Source organism: Psammomys obesus, unplaced genomic scaffold (genome assembly GCF_907164565.1).
Source record: "Psammomys obesus unplaced genomic scaffold, mPsaObe1.curated_primary_1811, whole genome shotgun sequence".
NCBI classification, from domain to species: domain Eukaryota; kingdom Metazoa; phylum Chordata; class Mammalia; order Rodentia; family Muridae; genus Psammomys; species Psammomys obesus.
In genome coordinates, this window is record NW_026596109.1 from 1,979,167 (window position 1) to 1,999,337 (window position 20,171).

Here is a 20,171-nt window from a genome sequence, read left to right on the forward strand (position 1 = left end):
TTGAGTCATCTTGACAGCCCAGGGAGGCAGCGATTTACACTGGTATAAACTAGCTCTCTACAGATCATTTTTATCCTCTCAAACTAAAACTCTGTACTCATTAAACAACATGGACTAACCTATGGACTCCTGATAAACCACCACTGTATTTCCTATTCCTGTGGGTTTTGACCATACCCCATTAAGAGAATCATACACTATTTGACCTTATGTGGCTGACTTGTCCCGCTTAGCACAGTGTCATCAGGGTTCATACATATTGTAATAGATGACAGGATTTCCTTCATTTTAAAAGCCGCATGGTATTTCACTGTGTAGGCACCACATTTAATTATCCATTCATTCATTGGTAGATGCTTAGGCTGCTTCCACCTCTTGGCAGCTGTGATGGACACTGCTATGAATAAAGATGTTGATCTCTTCAAGATTTGCCTTTAGATCTTTTGGAAGTATATTGAGATTGCTCAATCACATGGCAGTTAGACCTGTTAAGATTTTTGAGGAATTGTCGTGCTTTTTCCATAGCAGTTGTACCATTTTGGCATCTAACACTCATGCACACACAACTTCAAGTTCTCACAACATTTATATCTTTATAACAGCCATTCAAGTGAAATAATTGACTGTGGTTTTGATCCTTATTCTGTCGTGTTCAGTGATGCTCTCACATGCATCCTGGTAGTTGTATATAATCCTGGGGTAGTGTCTCTTCATGTCCTTTGCTCATTTTTAAAGTGATTTTTTTTTTCATTTTATTGATGAATTACAAGTTTTTCAGTGTACATTCAGAATACGAACAACCTATCAGGTACATTATTTATTCAGCTTGTGCCTTTTCAATCTGTCGAATGAAACATTAATTTTTATATCGACCCCATTTGTCTATCTTTACCTTTGGTGTCATGTTCAAGAAATCATTACCAAATTCAAGTCGAAGTGTTGCTTTATTTTCTTCTAGAAATGCTATGCTCTGAGAAATAGACCTTATTTTCCTAGTCTATTTTAAAGACCACCGTTAGGCCGACAGTAAAATTTCCAGTTTCTCTTGCCTTTCCCCTCCCCTAATAATCAGTGTTCTCTGCCGGAGCATATTTGCTGTGATGGATGGACTGCTCTGACACATGCTCACTGTACCAGCCTGTAGTTTGCAGTAGACGGCGCTCTTGCTGTCGCACGTTGCACAGCTTCTGACAGAGCTACAGTGGACACCTGAGCAAGTCTGCCCAAGAAGTGCCCAGATGACAGTTCCACTGCCTTAAATGTTCTCTGCAACACCCACTCATTCCCTCTCTCCCTGTTAGGGGCTTATTTAATCTTTAATTAAGAAGCCTCTGACTATTCAAAAGATATCACTATCAGCATTTTTTTTGTCACTTGATTTCATACTCATTGAAATAAAAACTATCCTTTAAAAATTGCCAGCTCCTTTGCCCCCTTTCAAGCACAGCAGCCTTTATTCTTACATAGGTCTTTGGACCGTTTTGTGAAGCCTGTGAGTCAAACCTGGCAGGATTATTTCTGTTTATTCCATGACTAGATGAGGCTAGACTAAGTAAATTATCTACCCAAGACTTCTTGTCTACAAAATAGTCAGGTATCTAAACCCTGTCAGTAGCTTCTCCTCACACTTCCACATTAGTTGCCCTGGGCCTCAGAACTGTGTAAGCACCCAGTGCCCTGTGCAGCAGGAAGGAGGTCTTGCTGGTGGCTGCTTTCTTCCCTAGGGTCTCTATGTGCCATTTAGTTCAGAAATGCTGGCATTCAAACTCAAGGCTCTGGGTGTGCAAGGCAAATGCTATGCTTCTGCACTGTACTCTGAGCTCTGTTGAAAACCCCATAGGAACTGAGAGGCTGTGGAATGAAATTGTTAAATATGAGTATTTATTATTGCCCAGTGTTATTTGAATGAAACAAATTATGTTTATATACATTATGATAAATGATAAAAATCATGTACCTCCCCCCCATTAAACTATTTCAAAAGTCTCATGGGATATAAAGTCTCATGTCACTGTTTAAAAATTAATTTCTATGCAACCTTGTGCCTGTTAAACTCTCAGAGTCTGTTTACTCTTGTGTAAAGACAATTATAACAATAATTTTAAAACGTCCTGTGTAATTAAAACTGGTTTAATGGAGCTTTTAGGAACTCTGTAGGTGATAAGGAAAGCTGTGTTTGGCGAGGAAACAAACTTCAGGCACAGAGCTCTGATAGGCATGAGGCACCATGCTGAACTCTTTACATTGTTAAATTCTCATGTTCCTTGGGTAGAAAGTGATGGACAGTGACATTAACTTGTAAGAGTTACATTACATTACATTAATTTGTAAGAGGTTGATAGGTACAATATAGCAAGATGGAATTTGAAAAGGAAGCGCTTTCTTTAACCAGCTCTTTTTAACTTTACCATGTGTCTTTTAATAAAAGTCTTTGACCCCGAAGTTTGTTTCTAAATAATAAATAACTGAATGACACCCAAAAGGCACCATTACCATTTTAATCTTCCCAGGCATTTACTCATTGCAGTAGGAACGTGTGTGTGCATGAGTGTGCATCCATGTGCACGCACGCGCGCGCGTGCATGTGTTTTGTTTTGGTGATGGTGTTATTGTTACTGTGAGATACTGTGACTAAAAGACCCAGGGCCTGCCTAGCATGGTGGCGCTTGGGATACAGAGGCAGGTAGATCTCTGTAACTTCAAGTCCAGCCTGGTCTACAGAGTGAGTTCCAGTACAGCAAGGGACACATAGATCTTTTCTCAAAAAAAAAAAAAAAAAAAAAAAACAAGAACAAAACCCACAGAACCTTGTGTTTTTTGGCAAATACTGTACCATTGGGCTCTATCTGCAGTCCTAACAAGAATTTTTGATGAACTTGTAAACCATTTTTTGATCAGTGTAGGTATTAAGGAATTTCTAAGTTTGTGTTTTTATATATCATTTTTATATTTATGCTAACCCTTCCGCTCTGCCTATGCTGTTCAGGGATAGTTTCTTCCCCTCTGCTGCTAACAAGACAGTGCTGAACACAAACAATGAATGACTAATGACAGTCCAGCAGACCATTGCTGCGTCTCAGCTGGAATTCTGCTTCCTTACTCTCTGAACCTTATTCCGAAAGTTATTGAGATAATGCTGTACAAGACCTGATTGAAAGTGCATGTGTAGAGAAGAGTTGGCTCTGTTTGCTGTCACTAAGGAGCCAGATCACCTGGCAGATACCACATTAAATTTCCTTTTCTATTTTCTCCTACAGTTTAATTATCTGAAACTACCATTCCCCCCCCACCACCACCAGAAAATATAATTAAACACCTAATGCTGTCAGGGCCAGAGCAAGTGACAATGAATTGACACCCCTGGGGACCTTTGTAAAGCAGCTTTGCATGAGGCAACGGCTGGAAACAGAATCTGCCCAGCTTTTTCACCTTTCTGCTCTGCAATAACCACAGGGCATTTGCAACACAGTACCCCTATGGTGACAAAAGCAAAACACAAAACAAAAAAGCCACCCCCTGTTCTGATAAGCACAATGTAACACAAATGACGGTAAAGGGTGCTTTTAAAGTCATATTCTGTCTTCCTCAGTGCTGTCTTCATACTACAGACAGTTTTGGGTGATACCTTGTAACATTTATTTATACTTGGATCTCGTTTTCGCGAAACTGTACCGGCGATACCCATCACAGCACCTCGCGGTAGGTCTGTCTATACAGATCCTCTAAAATACTCTGCTAACAGTGACTGCGTTGTCCCATCCCTAGAAAATGAGAGTTTGTAGATTGGACAGAGAGGACAGATAGCTGTGAAAATGGAGCATCACCCCAGCTGGTTCAAGACCGCCCTTTGGGAAACACAGCTGAGGTGAACTGCTGCTCTGGCCGCAAAGCCTTATGGACACACAATGTAGCAGCACATATGTTACTTCCCTGCTGACACAGATAAACTTCTCCTTGGGACTAACCTGATTTTACGTTGTTTCAACCATAAGATGGTCAATGAACCTATATTTGTCTTTGTAGATTGATCATTTGCCAACTATCTCCCCCACTGCATGATTGCCTCAAAGCGTCTCCACACCTCTCCTTACCAGAGGGCTTTTGCTGAGTGGTCAGTCTCATGGCCTGAAATAACGAAGGAGCTGGGCCAAGACCTGTGCAAGGGAGGAGCGAAGATAGTACACCCGCAACTTCAGTTCCGACCTGCCCCGGTGGCCTCAGTGTTGAGACTGGCAGTAGTTAAACTAGCCAGACTCAGGAGCTTTGACTGCTGTTGTTTAATATGCTGTTTGTTTTGATTAAGCTCTCTGACTCTCAGTGTCCTCGGTTTCGAATTCTGGACTGGCTTCTTCGTCTCTCCAAACGAAGTGCGGTTGTTAAGAGGCTAGGCAGTGGCTGCCCACGTCATGCTGTCACGTGCCGGAAAGAGCCCAGCAGTCCTTGGAACTTGCAGTGATTTTGACAGTGTCTAATTCATTCTTTTTCTTTTAACGCACCCCCTCGTAAGGAGCAGAGCGCCTGTTACTGAGCTGGCATTCAGAATTTTTAGTGAATAAACGGAGTAAAATTACTTATTACTCTGTCTTCTTAAATCACTTTTGGTCTCTTCCCCTAGACACCATTAACCCAGTTCACATGCATTTCCTCTCATTCTTGGGTAGATAGTTCGGTCCTGCTGAATTGTCAGGCCTCCGAGTCTTCCTCCTGCTACGTAGTATTTCACCCCCAAACACTGGTCACAGCTTTTTAGCCTCTCTTTCCTAGGGTTGAGTGCCACCACTTGGCCTTTCCATTCTTCAGCTCCAGACAGCCTGTCCGTCCTTGTCTGGATGTGTACCCTAAGCCAGCCCGTTGTCACCTCATGGGCTTCTCTCCTCAGCTCCGAGCACCAGACCTTAGCTCCCTGGCAGCCTTCCCACCCCTTACTCACACAGGCAGACAGCTCGCAAACCCTACCGGGTTTGTCTTTCATGCTGTTTTCTATTAAAATACACTAGATTTGCTTCCCTCCCCCATCATCATTCCACAGTTATCTTCTTGATCTTTCTGTGTCCTCCTCCTCTCTTCAAGCAATGCTGTATTTCCCACTGACTGGTTAAATTCCCGAGTTCCAGCCCTGGAGTCAGACAGTAGTTGATCTTTCTGTGTCTTCCCCTAAGTCAGAAATTCCACGAGGATATAGATACATTTGTTTAGATTTTCTTCCTCACTCTAGTTGATATGAATACTGGATGCATCTTTATTGTGGAGAAGCATAAGGATTTGGGGTGGAGCACACCTCAACCTGACCTCTAGGTATGTCAGGTGTGGGCAATTTCCATACCTGGCACTGGCCTCAGCTTCACTGTCTGAGGAAGAACATTCCTGTGTTATAGGGTTTTTCGGGTGATTTTCTACTGTTGTGTATCGTTCAGTTGTGAGATGTTCAAAGCTTTGCAAACATGAAAAGAAGAGTGAATGCCACTGTTTTTCTTGAACATATACAATATATACTGTGCTGGGTAGTTTTATGTCAACTTGACACAACTGCAGGTCCAGTTTCAGTCATCTGAAAGGAGGGAACCACAATTGAGAAAATGCCTACATCAGATCTGGCTGTCAGACATTTTCTTAGTTAGTGAATAATATGAGAAGGCCCAGTCATTGTATGGGGATTCACACCTGAGCCGGTGGTCCTGGGTTCTACAAAGACAAAAAAAGTAGGTGAAGAAACCATGGAGATAGAGAAGATGGAAACGGGAGGACACGAGGGATAGGGGGAACCTCCTCCCCATTCATCCGATCCTGTTTTATCAGGTATCTTCAGGACTGGCTGCAAAGCTCTCCTCTGTGGCCTAACAGGACTGCTCCTCCCTTGGACTTGGCAAGGGGCATGGTGGAGATGAGGGAGGGAGGGAGGGACTGGGAGGGAATGAGGGATCGGGACACGGCTGGGATACAGAGTTAATAAAATGTAACTGATAAGAAAAAAATAAAATTAAAAAAAAAAAAAAAACACGGAGGGAAGGCCAGTATGCAGCACCCCTCCAGGACCTCTGCGTCAGCTTCTCCAGGTTCCCACTCTGAGGTCCTGCCCTGGCTTCCTTCAGTGATGGACTGCGATGTGGAAATATATACCAAATAAACCCTTTCCTCCTGAACTTGCTTTGGTCACAGTGTTTGATAACAGCAACAGTAATCCTAACTAGGACACATACCATTCTGCCTGATTCAATAATAACCAAGTTTTTCTACATTTCTTTCATCTACACATTATTTTTCTTTTATTTTTGCATTCCTAGCTATTTTGTCATTTCATACACACATAGACACTAATTACAAATACAGCTGCTGTAGCACACACTTATACTAGAGAAGCTGAAGCAAGAGGATCAGAGTTCAAGACCCGACTGGGGAGATCTTGACTTAAAACAAAGAAAAGCACCATTAATGTACCCAGTACCTTTTTATTGTTTGTTTCCTAATATATAATCCACCAGAAATTTTCTAGTTGGTTTGCTTATATCCAAAGTTTGTATTTTTTTTTTTAAATGAACACTAAAGATTTACCCCAAAACCGTATTAAAGTTTTCTGAATTTGCACGAGGCCTTCTCCAGGTCATTAAAGAGAATGTGACAACATCCATAATTTGATGCCTCCTTTTGCTCATTGCTTTTTTCTGGTGCCAAAGGACACTTCTTCTTTGACATCTGAAGCCATAGACTGTGATGCCTGGTTTTGACCTGGACGTAAATGGAATCAGGGAACACAAACCTTCCTGCCTTGTTCAGCTCGGCAGCATGCTTCTGATATTCAGTGATGTTGTTCCTGTGAAGTACTTGCTTTTGTAATATTGCCAGTATAACAAACACACGTAGGGATGTGTGCTGTAATAGCCTCAGGTGGTAAGGAAGTGAGTCAGGCTGCAGAGGGCAAAAAGCCCCTAGCCAGAAAGACTTGCTTAGCCCCAGCGTGATCACTCTGCTTCACCTGTGGACACAGTGTTCCCTGGATATGGAAAACAACCCACCCTGCTGCCAGACCAACCACAGAGAATAGCTGTAACTTCCTGGTAGCTGTGCGTGTGTCTACCTGTCCCTCCGCCTCTCCAAGCCTGCTCAGCCTTCATCCTTGTGCAAAGGTTGAGGCCTTCACTGTTCCAGTCAAGCAGTCCCAGTCTGTTGACTGAGTCTGACTGCTTCTCTGCCTCATTTTTCTTTTGATGTGTTTGTTTTTCCTGCAGTAAATGGATGTTGTGAAGGGTCTTATTGATGATTTATAGTGTGCCAAGAGGTAACCATAGTGTCTAACCAGAAAAAAATCACTTTAATTGTATTATTAATGTGAAACTTTGTGTTTAAGTTTTCTGTCAGCATATTGGTTGGATTAGTTTTGAGTCACCTGATGGGAAAATTGTAGATTTTTCTTCTAGTTGGGGCCTCCCTACTCCTACACATACACTGTATGCTTTTTTTCAGGAAATAATAATTCTTGCTCAAGTTGTCTCTCTTAATTTATCTTATTTTATTCTATTTTTGTCTAATACAGATTCAATTTTTTTAAGGAAAGAGAAGGACATTTTTATTTTATCTTATTTTTGTATCTAACACAGATTCAATTTTTTGTGCATAAAGGGGAAGAAAAAAATTTAAACTGTAGTACTTTTTAGTGCCGTCCCAGATTCTCTCATGGACTTGAGAGGCAAAGTCTCTGCAGTGCCCAACTTTAGTACCCTGTATCATACTGTAAGTCATTGTTCTCACCTTAATTTTAGTTCCCTTATGGTAAAACTGAGGATTTTTTTCTATCAGAATCTTCATAAAGACCAGAGGAGTTCAGCTGTCTGTGCTAGGAACAATGTCTAGCACGTAAGAACAGCCTGAATATTATTTCCTCTTGTCCTTAATGGTTTCAAGGTTTTGTATTTCGATTGCTAATTTCCCATAACAATTTGTGGAATGTTGTCAAGGCTGCATGTTGGCAAGAATATTGACTATCCTTCTGGCTTGACTTTTTGTTGTAAGTTCACTTTATGCTAATGTGTTGTCTTCATTTTCCATTTGGTATGAATATTCACCTGAGATTTACCACTTTAGCTCACATTTTATTTCTTTTGATTAGCTGTGGTTTTCCTTCAGATAGTTTTACTTCTCAAAACTACGTGGACCCTAACTCCAAAAATCAAAATTTTTCCTGAATAAGGAAAAAAGAGTCTGGAATATTTATCATAATTATTTTTAACAAGTTACATTGTTCTTACTATACAGGCAAAATGTTTATAATACTGCCTTTGTAGTGTCAGACTCTTTGTTACTGGAAGCAGATCAGAGAGCTAAACCATCTGAAACTGCGGTGAGTCTTTATTCCAGCGTGTTGAGCATTTGCTATTAAAATACTGGGCAGTGGCTTGAATTAAGTGTCTTTCTGGGAGAAAGGCTTTGTTACTTAGCAACACCAAATATCCTGTGATGACAGCAAAGCACTTTAGACCCACTAGAGAAATCCTTCTGGCTTTCTTGGACAACAAAAAGACATCTGATGTGTTCATAGAGAATTATGAGCAACTGGAGATTTTTTTTTTTTAATAACATTGTCACAGGAGTGGAAAATCTATGTTTAAAACAAACTTGACTGCAGAGTAGAGCTTCAAGACTATTCTGTCCAATTATCCTGATCTGATGTTCATTCAGGGTACGTGAGTGAGCCAGGAATAGAGGGAAGCTGGTGACTTATTTTCTTATCTGGTCTCCGTGTAGAAGGGGAAAGGCATCCAGTTGGTTTGAACTGGGAACCACAGCCCCTTCTCTAGCTGGACATGTACAAAGAAATAGCATCTTTCCATCTTAGGTCCTGGTGCAGAATAACAGAAGAAAGAAAACGACTTTATTAAGTATAGGTTTTATATGGCATGGGAACTTTGGGGAGGAAACAAAATCCAAAGAAAGGAATAATCTTAATAAAGAGATGGGTGGTCACTGGGCAGTGGTGCCATACACCTTTAATCCTAGCACTTGGGAGGCAGAGGCAGACGGATCTTTGTGAGTTTGAGGCCAGCCTGGTCTACAGATCGAGTTTCAGGACAGCCAGAGCTTCACAGAGAAACCCTGTCTTGAGAAGGGGGCAGGGGGAAGAAAAGGTAGTTTTGGAGAAGTGAGTAATGTGTGTTCTGATGGTAATGAACGGAGGCAGCTGTGTCTGTGCAGAGTCTTCTCTGTTTTCACGTAAGCATGCTCCTTGTCGAGTATAGACAGGGCATCAGATGTAAGCATCTGCCTTGTCCCAGTGTAGACAGGACATCAGAGGTGAGCATGCTCCTTGTCCAGTGTAGACAGGACGTCAGAGGTAAGCATGCTTCTTGTCCGGTGTAGACAGGGTGTTAGAGGTAAGGATGCTCCTTGTCCCAGGGTAGACAGGGCATCTTTGCAGTAACTCTAACAACCTCCTTGAGAGCATTATGGCCTGCTTCAGGAGGTGAATAATCTTGTTTCTGCTATTTTCTCAGTTGGTCTATATCATTGGGAGAGGGGAGCTTGTCCTGCACCCAATAAAAAAGTCAACAAAAGTCATAAGATTGACAGTTTGGGTTTACCCATGCTCTCAGCTTCTTGGGAGGGAGAGGTAGACTCTCGGATTCAAGGCATTCTTCAGGAACATAGGCAATGCAGTGAGATAGTCACAAAAAATAAACAAATAAACAAACAAAAGGATGGTGTAACTGAGGTGGCTTCTCCGTGGTTGGGTAAATGTCTAGCATGGATGTTTGAGGCCTGGGTCCACCCTAGCACCACTGTGAATGACATAAAATAAAATAAGATGTGGTTAAGATCCTGCATCACTATAACACTATTTTAGTGCTTAAAGCTAGTATTATCTAATTTGTGAGTTGGTATGTCCGGATTATGTACATATGTTTGTATAAACAGAATAGAAAATATGAATTTTAAGTTGTTATTTTATGGGAGAATCTGGATGAATATTTAATACTAAAAACACACTCTAAAATAGTGCCTTGTCTGTGGTGTTGGAGTTAAGAGAACTGTTCTCTCATACACTTTCTTCCTTCTCTGCTAGTTGTCATGGAGAGGACTCCTGGTCACCCTGAGCTCAGCCCCGCATGGGGTTCCCTGCTTAGAAGCACGAGTCTGCTGCTACAGAGCTGTTTGCGCTGACCAGCAGCACAGATTTGAAACCTAAGAGCTAGTAAATGTTGTCTTGATTTTTCAAAGATCTAGACCAAGTTCTGTGTTTGAACAACCTGACTTTGCTTTTCCTTTTGAAATTATAGTTCACTTTTCATTATACCCGCAGAGTAGAATACAGTTACTAGAAATTGCTTGGCTCCGGGAGAGTTGGAGGACCTACTTGGACAAAGGAAAGAGGAGAGAAAGGACTGGGGTTCTAAAGGTTTCCACTGCATAGCCCAAGCAACCTCAGACTTAACCCTCAGTCAGGGTGGTAGAAGCAGGGCATTGTGAGGAGATACAGCTTATGAAGGGCTGCTGCCCTCAAGCTGATGTCGTGATCTTTACAGGAAAATGTACTGCATTGAATGGAAGGCCATTCGGTGGTGCCCCAAAGAATCACGTCAGTACCTTCTCTTGGTGACAGATTCCTAAACATTGCCCAGGCTCACCAGTGTGGAATCTCAATACCTGGGGCCCAGTCACTATATCTTTTCAAGTATTTTCAAGTATTCTTTTCACTATTTCTTTTCTTGACAAGTAGCCTAAGGGGAAAAGCAGTATCTTTTCATTACCCATCACAAGGTTCATGGCAAAGACACCTGTGACAAAAAAAAGCCAAATTATCAGAACATTATTTTATTTTACTACAATTTATCTATTGTTTTATGCCATGGTGTACGTGTGGACATCAGAGGATTGCTGGAGTGACTTGGTTCTCTGTCACTGTACCATGTGTGTCCTGGGAGCCGAAATGAAGTTGCCAGGCTTGGCAGCAAACAATTTCTACCTTCTAAACAATTCCTCTGGCCCCAATCATAATACTTAATGAGCTAAATTTCATGTGACACTGGATCCTTTAGAAATGAAGATCCAAAAAAAAAAAAAAAACACCTCAGAATATTGTTTTTAAAGGCAGGCAGACAGACAGATGAGTGGAAGATAAGGGATGTGGTCTGGTGGCACCAACACTGGTCTGTGTTGGCTGACTAGGTCTTTCCCTCTGGGTATGGGGCAGGGCTCCTGTCACCTGCACTTCCGGTAAGAAGAGATGAGTGGTTGAGAGAGCGAGCGTCCGTGGCTTCAGTGGAGAATGAGGCGGTCTCTTCAGCCACCTGGATGAGGGACGGAGTGGCAGGACTTCTGCGGTTTTCTCAGCTTCTCTCAGTGTAACTTGTCATGGGCCAAGCTGCTGCCACTGTTGCATTCTGAGTGCTGACAGTAGCTAGAATACTCCCCAAATGGGCAGGCTGGGCAACCAGTGGACTTAAAGAGGACCTCAGGATCCTGAGCTTAAGGCCTGCCTAGGTCACACAGCAGGGCCTGTCTCGGAAAGAAAGCAAATGAGAGAAGTCATGAAGGAGGCTTCTTAACAGCCATCATTCCACTCATCCAAGGGAAGCTGTGGTGTGCTGAGCAGATTGCGCTCCTGGGTCCAGCGGACACAATGGACCCCTGGCCAGATTATCTCAGCTTCCTGTTGGTCATGCCATCTGTATGGGGAGGAGTCAGGCACAGTGAGTGGCGAGTTCTCTTATAGTGTGATCTAAAGGTAGCACTTCAGACTGAAGGAGGAATCTAAAGTCTGTTCCTCTTAAAGATAGTATTAGGTAAAAGTAAGAGGACCTGAGAGAAAATAATCTATTTTAATTTCTGGTTATACTGACTTTGTGGCCTTTTATAAGCTCTTTCTTCTAAAGTTGTTTTTCTCTGTAAAGCAAAATTCAAGAGTCCGTCTAGGCAGGGGCTGTGGGAGAAAGTGCCCTTGCTTGATTTCTTTGTTTTATCTCTCTGAGGGATGGGGGAAACACAGCAACCAGTAAATGAAAGAAGTAGGATCATCGTCTTTTAATCCTCATCAAGCTGTAAGTCTAAAAACAAGTTGTAGGGTAATAAAAATTCTGAGGCTGTGAATAGTGTGTCCTGAGCAGGCATTTTGCCATCCTGATAGATGGTGAGCCGCAGGCTTTATTTTGGAGCAATACTGGGGATTGAGGCCAGGGCTTTGCACACGCTAAGCACATTCCTGCCACCATCGCATCCCTAACAGAGTGTGTTTTAAAAGAAAATTCCCACGCAGTAATTTGTTTTTCTAGTAGCGCTAATGAGTTTTGAGTATAAATCTGAAGATGAAATTATGCTACTCTTAAGTAAAAGAGGCTCCCTGGAAAAATTTATGATTCAGGGTCTGAAAAGTGCCCTTCTTAGGGGCCAGTGTTGAGACGTAGCACAGAGCAATTGAAGAGCCTTCGGGCATCCTGTTTATGCCCTTTGGCAAGTGTAGCCTGACCTTAACACAGCAAAAGTATGACGTGGGTACTGGCCGCAGTAGGTCGAAGAACAAGACATCAAGAAAGGTCTTTCAGATTTACTGTGAAGACACACAGTTAGAGCTGGCTATATCCTCATTAGCTACTAGCTGGGTCACCCTTGGCAAGGGGCCTAATCCATCAGCCTTTCTTCTCACATCCAGAATGAGGACATGATAGATCATTTTTACCAGAGAAGAAGGAAATGAAAGATTCACCAGAGTCTCTGCAACCTACCAGGCGCCCCATAAACTGTCAGTAAACTCTCACACCACGCAAGAATTCTCGACTCTGGCTCTGGGATTCACTCTTCTGAGCTTCTGTTTGAACTTAGTGTATCTATCTACACCACTGGAAGCTGACTAACTCGTTGGTTAGCGTTAAATAAATTAAAACTGGAGCAAGCTAGATGCAGAATTGTTGGAGGTGACCCTGAGGCTACAGCACTATGTACCCAACCAGTCTTATCTTTAGTTGACTGTTGTTTGTGGACATTATGGGTTTTCCTGTTCACTCACTAAGTAGATGGGTGGAGACTAGGGATGTGGCTCTGATTAGTGTTAGGTATTTGTCATATATATATAAGGCTCTGGGTTTGATTCTGGGGGTGTATAGTAAATAAATTAAAATAAATAAATAGTTTCAGCCCCTAGTTTTTATTTTCTTGAACTTCTTTTATTTCTCCGAGTTATAACCAGTCATATGTATGCTTATGATAGATTTCACAAAATGAATTACTTTTGTTTTACAACTTTAATGTCAGGTGGATTCCATTAAAATTTGCTCATTGACTCAATGGGTTGTTTAACTGTGGCATTAAAACTCAGGCCAGGAAAATTAACCTTCTAATCTTACAAAGTAAGGAAAATAAACCTGTATCTTAGGCCCTACCTGGATTAATATAATTAATATGGATTGCTATTAATAAACCAAATCTCTGGAGTCCATTAGATTAATGATAGGGCTTTATGTAGGTATGTTTAAAACACACGCCCTATTTACCACTTTTAGCAATGTTTGAGTTCCCATCATTAAGTTCACTGATACGGTACAGCAGTCCCTACATATTCCCAGAGCTGTCTCATCGTCGCTAACTGAAAGGACTTGACTCGCAGTGTTTCAGCTGTCTCTGTGGGTTATATCCACAGGCAGCAATGGTTTTGCAGTGGTCCTCCGTGCTTCTTGAGAAGAAACCTGGAGGAGGGTAGAGGATGGTGTTGGCCTCTTCTCCAGGACCGCCAGTGGAGACTAAGTGACTTTTTGGGTTTTGTTTTGTTTTTTAATGTCAGCATGAGAGGAACTTCTTTCTTTCAAGAGGCAGTTTTCCTCATAGCAGACAAAATTAAGAAGAAAAGAATAGCCTTGTCATCAATTCAAGATTAATTTCAAACATCATTAACTAAACAATGAAAACAAAGCCACGATTTTCTCTTTCTTCTGCATTATTTGGACATCTGTTTGAGGTTATTTTAGGGAACGTCTGCTTTTAGAAAAACCTCACTTTTACAAATAGGTTGGGCATGTAAACAGATCCACAAATGAGAAACATAGTGACTCAGCCAGCATTTAAACATAACCCTCTTGTCTACTCCACCCCAAGCCCCTACGAGTCCATTCATACTTCATACAGATTTCCTGGGCCTAGCACAGTTAATTCTGTTTGGGGGGTATGATAGAGGTTTACCAAAGGAGGTCCTCCTTGAATTAGTGGCTTATACATCTAAGCAATCGAATCTATAGTTAGTGGACTCAAAAGACTTTTAGATTGTCCAGGTGGGTTCTGAACCTAGAATTCTCTTTATGCTAATGAAAGTCTTTCTAAAACCATACAGTTTTCAGCCTTCACTGTTTGAGGCCTCTGTTTTTCTTTGTTCCCTTTTATTCTTCTCTCTTTCTGCCCACAACAAGGAGCCATTCTGATGTTCAGAAGGTTCATTTCTTTATATATGCACTTGCAAATATGTACCGGGGGCTTTATGCTGCCTGGTAACTTGAGTAAATGATCCAGGAATGGTATGGCTCTCATCCTTCTCTTTCACTCAACACTGTCTTGAAAATCTCTTCTTTGCTGTCATGCTTAGATACCTTCCACCATATCCTCTTGATACCTGCTGAATAGTTTTATGTCAACTTCACACAAGCTAAAGTCATCTGAATGATGGGACCCTCAATTGAGAAAAATGCCTCCATGAGACCAGGCTGTAGGCAAGCCTGTAGAGCATTTTATTTATTAGTTATTAATATAAGAGGGCCCAGTCCATTGTGGATAGGTATTACTCTGGGCTGGTGGTCCTGGGTTCTATAAGAGAGCAGGCTGAGGAAGCATGGGGAGCCAGCCGGTCAGCAGTACCCCTCCATGGTTTCTGCAACAGCTCCTGACTCCAGGTTCCAACCGTGTTTGAGTTCCTGTCCTGACTGCTTTGGATGATGAACTGTTACATGAAACTGTGCTATAAGTGAAAGAAACCCTTCGTTCCCTGAGTTCCTTTTAGTCATGGTATTTTTATCGCAGCAGTGATAACGGTTAAGACGCTTATGTCGAATAGGGAAACTGTACATAGCAGGATTGGAACTGGTGGTTTCAAGCATTTACAGCCTGAGTGCTGTCCAGAGTGGTCAGCACTTCCAGCCCAGTGTGTCTCCTTATCTCTGCAAAGGCAGGTGATGAAGTTTTCATTCTGAGCAGTATGTTAACATGTTTTCTTTTTTAATAATCTCGTTTACTTAATGTCTCATTTTCTGTCTTGATATACCATTTATTTTGTGGGGATGGAGAGAGGATAGAACTCAGGGCCTTATGGTCTACAACCCCTGATATCAATATCCCATTTAATTTGGAATTCAAAACTTGCTAGGAAATTTGAGCACTTTCTCACATACCTGACATTTTTGAGTCTGTGTTGGAGCAAGATGTCTTCTTCTATTTTTATTTGTAAAACTTCTGTTTATTAATTCTGTGATTAATTAAAGCATCTTCTCTTTGCTATGTTTTTCTACCTGTAGATAGAACGTCAGAAAATATCCTTCTGTTTTACCAGCTATCTTATTTTTAATCCTCAAAAATGCATATTTATCCCTCACTATTAACATCATCTTTGAACTTTGTCCTTCTGGCTACTGCCGTGGTGATTTGCCTTGGAAAGTTTGCCCATTTTTAACTGCTGCAGAACATGTTCTTAGCTTGAATTGTATTAAATTGTTTCATGGTGGCCAGGAAGCAAAGAAAGTTTGCTTTTATAACACAGCCTTTTCCCCCCAAGTCTCCTAAGCTGTGAATCCATGGTGAATAACTTCACTGACTCAATGAGAACCATTATGCTTCACTCAGACCCCACGCCCTGGCTCATCCCCATTCTAGAACCAAGTCTGCTTACAGAAGTTGCAGGTTCATTGCAGATCTAAACCACAGACTAGCGATTACATAACAAGTTTCATAAGGGAGAAATCTTCATTCCTTGCTGAATCTCTGTCTGTTAGGGGAGTGAAAAGTCAGGATTATGCCAGGCAGGAGAGTTGCACCTTCTCACCCCTGTCCTTTGAGAGATCAGAAGAGGCCAGAAGTTCAAGAACATCCCCAGTTACATACCGAGTGTGAAGCCAGCATGGGCTACATGAAATACTGCCTCTGTGAAGAACAGCAGCAACAAAATAAAATTAGACCAGCCTCAAAAAGTGACACGACATCCAGACAGGGTGTGTGGGGAGTGAGGGTGGGGGGAGGTGATCAGTAGGTGAAGTTCTTGTGGAAGCATGAGGACCTGAGTTAGGATAGCCAGCCCAGAAGCAGGTCTGAAACCCCAGCACTGGGGCAGAGGCAAACAAAGCTCTGGAGCTCATTGCCCATCCAGCCTCATCCATCAGTGACCCTCAGCCTCAATAAGCTATCTCTTCAGCCCTAAAATTGGAGCACACACAAATATTTTAGATCTTTGTTTTTTGTTTGCATTTTCTTCTTTTCTTTTTTCTTTTTATGAGATAGGGCCTTGATATGTAGCTTAGGCTGGCATTGACCTGGAGATCAGCCTGCTTCAGCTTCCTGCATGCTGATTCTAAAAACGCCTTGTGTCACATCCAGCTTTATCATATGCGTGTTTATGTCTGCCAAATCGTAATTCATGTCACAGTGATCTGAAGCCATTCTCATATAAGCAAAGCTGTCTGCATTTATTTCTTTTCTCTTTTCACTTCTCTAGTTTTCTTTCTGAGCTGGCTCAGTGTGGGAAGGGAGACCGGATTGAGCACGTTGTCTCTACCAATGTACTAGTGTGGTTTTGTTGTATGGAACCAGCACAAGTGAAAAGTGACCCAAACCAGCAGTCGAGCTAGCTAATTTAGACCATAGTGTAGAAGTGACGGGCTTCCTAGCTCGCTGTCTGTCGCTGTGATAAACACTATGAACAAAGCAACTTGGGGAGGAAAGGGTTTATTTCAGCTTATCATTTATAGCCCATCATGAAGGAACGGCAGGAAAGGACCTGAAGCAGAGGTCATGGAGGAATGCTGCTGTTGACTACCTCACTCAAGGCTTGAGCAGCCTGCTTTCTTATGTAGCACAAGATCACCTGCCAGGGGCTGGCACCACACACCTGGGTTGGCCCTCCTTCATCAATTGTCAATCAAGTGAATGCACCACAGATTTGCCTATAGGCCAATCTAATGGGGGCCTATCTCAGTTAAGGTTCCCTCTTCCTGCTGATGCTCCCTTGTGTCATGTTGACAAAAGGCTAGCCAGCAAACAGGGTAAAATAGAAGTTGGAAAGATGGATGTTGAACATGGATAAGCCATGACTGTTAAGACCTTCAACATAGTGAAGGAGAAGTATAACCCCATAGAGATAAAACATTCCACTGATTGATGGGTGTGTGGGCGTTTGTGGATTGCTTCTAGATCAGACAGCTAAACAGGCATCTTTCTTTCCCTTCTTTTTACTCACTTAATCCAGTGTTATTTTATGCTGTTTATATATTCTAAGAATGTATTTTAAGGTATTGCTATGAGCAAGTGGAAAAGCTCTTGCCAACCACAAACATGACCTTTGATTCAATCCCTAGTGTGACAAACATATTTTTAAATAACTAAATATATATTTTTAAAGATTTATTCATTTAATGTATATGAGTGCTCTATCTGCATGTACACTTGCATGCCAGAAGAGGGCATCAGATCCCAGTATAGATAGTTGTGAGCCACCATGTGGTTGTTGGGAATTGAACTCAGGAACTCTGGAAGAGCAGACAATTCTCTAAACAGCTGAGCCATCTCTCCAGCCCCTAAATAACTATATTTTAGTATAATAAATTATTGAATTTTTTTGGACCGAACCTTAAGTTCATGAGAGTACAAATAATAATTGTTTGGCTCAATATTTTATCTCTAAAACCAAATACTTTATTCATACCTCACTATTAGTGAATATTCTAAACCTGTTTGTCCAGGTGGAGGCTGGGGGTCATGATTTCCCCATATTTAGTTATGTACGTGAAGGTAAAACAGTCCATGAAGGGCTAGGCTAGTAGAAACTGGAAGTGAGAAGTTTTGTAGGACATCCAAGCTTAGGTGGAAATAAAAATTGCTAACTATAGCTTACCCACAAGGTCATGAAAATCTTAAGTGATTTATTCTAAGGAAGCACTGTAAATGAACTATACTAAGTATGGGAGAATCTGATACCTTCTTAATACTCATGCTCTATTTTTTTTTTTTTTTATTTTCAATATAGAAAAGATCAGACAAAGATATGCAGACCTGCCTGGAGAATTACACATTATTGAACTGGAAAAGGATAAGAATGGACTGGGCCTCAGCCTCGCTGGCAATAAAGACAGGTCACGGATGAGCATCTTTGTGGTGGGGATTAACCCAGAGGGACCTGCTGCTGCAGATGGACGGATGCGAATTGGAGATGAGCTGCTAGAGGTGAGAGCCACTTGTTTCAACCTGTTCTCTGGCGCAGAGATTAGGTATTGAGGGTCGCATACAGAAAAGCCAACTTGGATCCTTTTATGGATGTATTAGAGCCAACCAAGTCTGTAGCTAGCTGGGCATGGTGTCAATGCTTCCTTCCAGGGCTTGGAAGAAAGAGGCAGGAGGATTAGGAGTTCAGGACCAGCTTTTGCTACATAGTGAGCTTGAGCCATCCTTGCTATTTGAGACATTGTCAAAGGAAAACAAAATACTAAAGGAAAAAGATACTAAGTCTGAGGAATTCTTATTGGGAAGGTGATTATCTGTCGCGTTGGTGCCCTGTGAAGTCACATAGCTTCCTTACCTAGAGACTGAAAGCAGGGAATATACTCCTCAGGTAGTTACCATCCAGATGATCTCATCAGTAATCTGTCATGGTTTTTCTATGTTCCTGAGCTGAAATTCATAGCCTTTGTTTCGAGTTTATTGAACTTTAAGATTAATATTCATTTTTTTTTCATTCATTTAGCTATTTTTCAACTGTCCATTGGGACAGAAGCAAATGAGTACTTACAGTTCCTTCATTCAAATAGCTTCCAGTTAAAAGAGATTTTTTTTTTAAAAGGTACAGAAAAAGCCTTTGTTTTATAAACTAAAAAGTGTAATAGTAAGTAACAGATAATGCAGACTTGGTACCGGACAAGGTCAGCTCTTGTCCTGTTCTGAGGATTTGGTAGCTGCCATTCTGACTTCTTGCTTGTGTTTACCCGCTGTTAAGGCCTCTTAGAAAATGGGCTCCAGCATCTGACTGGAGGGGAGGCCGGTCACAGGGTGCTAGGCCTCACACTGTCTATACAAAGTAGGGGCCTCTGAGCTTGTGCGGATGGTTTCCCCTTCAGACTCCAGAAACTTAGAACACGCCTCATACATCTGCAGACACATCTGCAGGCAATGCATAAAGATGTTAGCATCTCCCTGCTCTCCCAAGGCCCTGTAGCTCCTCTCCAGGCAGCGTCCTTTTCTAAGGAGAGCCACCTGAGAGCGCCTGTCCTTTCTTGTTCTGTAATGCAGTGTCACAAAGGAAACCCACACCAGGGGTTAGCACTGACGTTTATAATTATTAGGTAAATAAAGGTGACATTGACAGAACTTGTCAACTATTACAATTCATGCTTCAAGCTTATTTCCCTTAGCTCCTGTTTAGAAACTCCCTTGGGATGAGACTGAGTGATGAAGATAAATAATGGGGAAAATGGAAGGTAGCTCAGGGAATCACTGTCATTACCATGTCTGTACACAGCACACATTTGTCTTTGGGGCTCTTAAGAACCTTAGATGGAAATTATTTCTCTTACTTCATACAGAAGAAAACTGGCTTGTAAATGCTTTATTATTGTAGAAATAAGTGTCTAAACTTGGATAAGAACTCAAGCTTGGGGTCTGGACTGATGACTCGGCAGTTAAGAGCGTTTGCTATTCTTGCTGAGAAACCAAGTTTTGCTCCCAGCACCCACGGTTCCAGAAGCTCTGACACCCTCTTCTGACCTCCACACTCACCAGGCACATATGTTGCTCACATCCATAGGTCCAGGCAAAATATTCCTACACATAAAAGTAAATAAAAATGTTTAAAAAGAAAAGTAGTTAGGCTTGGCATACTCCAAGGGTCGTGCTGTGGGCACTGATGTCACTGTGCTCCTATGGTTCTTTAATAGAGTGCACTTTCTTTCTCTGTCTCTACCTCTGCAAGTGTGTGTGTGTGTGTGTGTGTGTGTGTGTGTGTGTGTGTGTGTGTG

At 41.9% G+C, this 20,171-nt stretch overlaps 1 protein-coding gene across 2 annotated transcripts in view; it reads left to right on the forward strand.

Annotated features, from left to right (window-relative positions):
- Patj (PATJ crumbs cell polarity complex component) overlaps window positions 1–20,171 on the forward strand; it is a 307,127-nt gene that overhangs the window by 152,496 nt on the left and 134,460 nt on the right. For both annotated transcript variants that reach the window (XM_055628777.1, XM_055628778.1), the window contains exon 28: window positions 18,191–18,387. In XM_055628777.1, coding sequence (XP_055484752.1) covers window positions 18,191–18,387 — 197 coding nt within the window. The remainder of the gene's footprint in view (window positions 1–18,190; window positions 18,388–20,171) is intronic.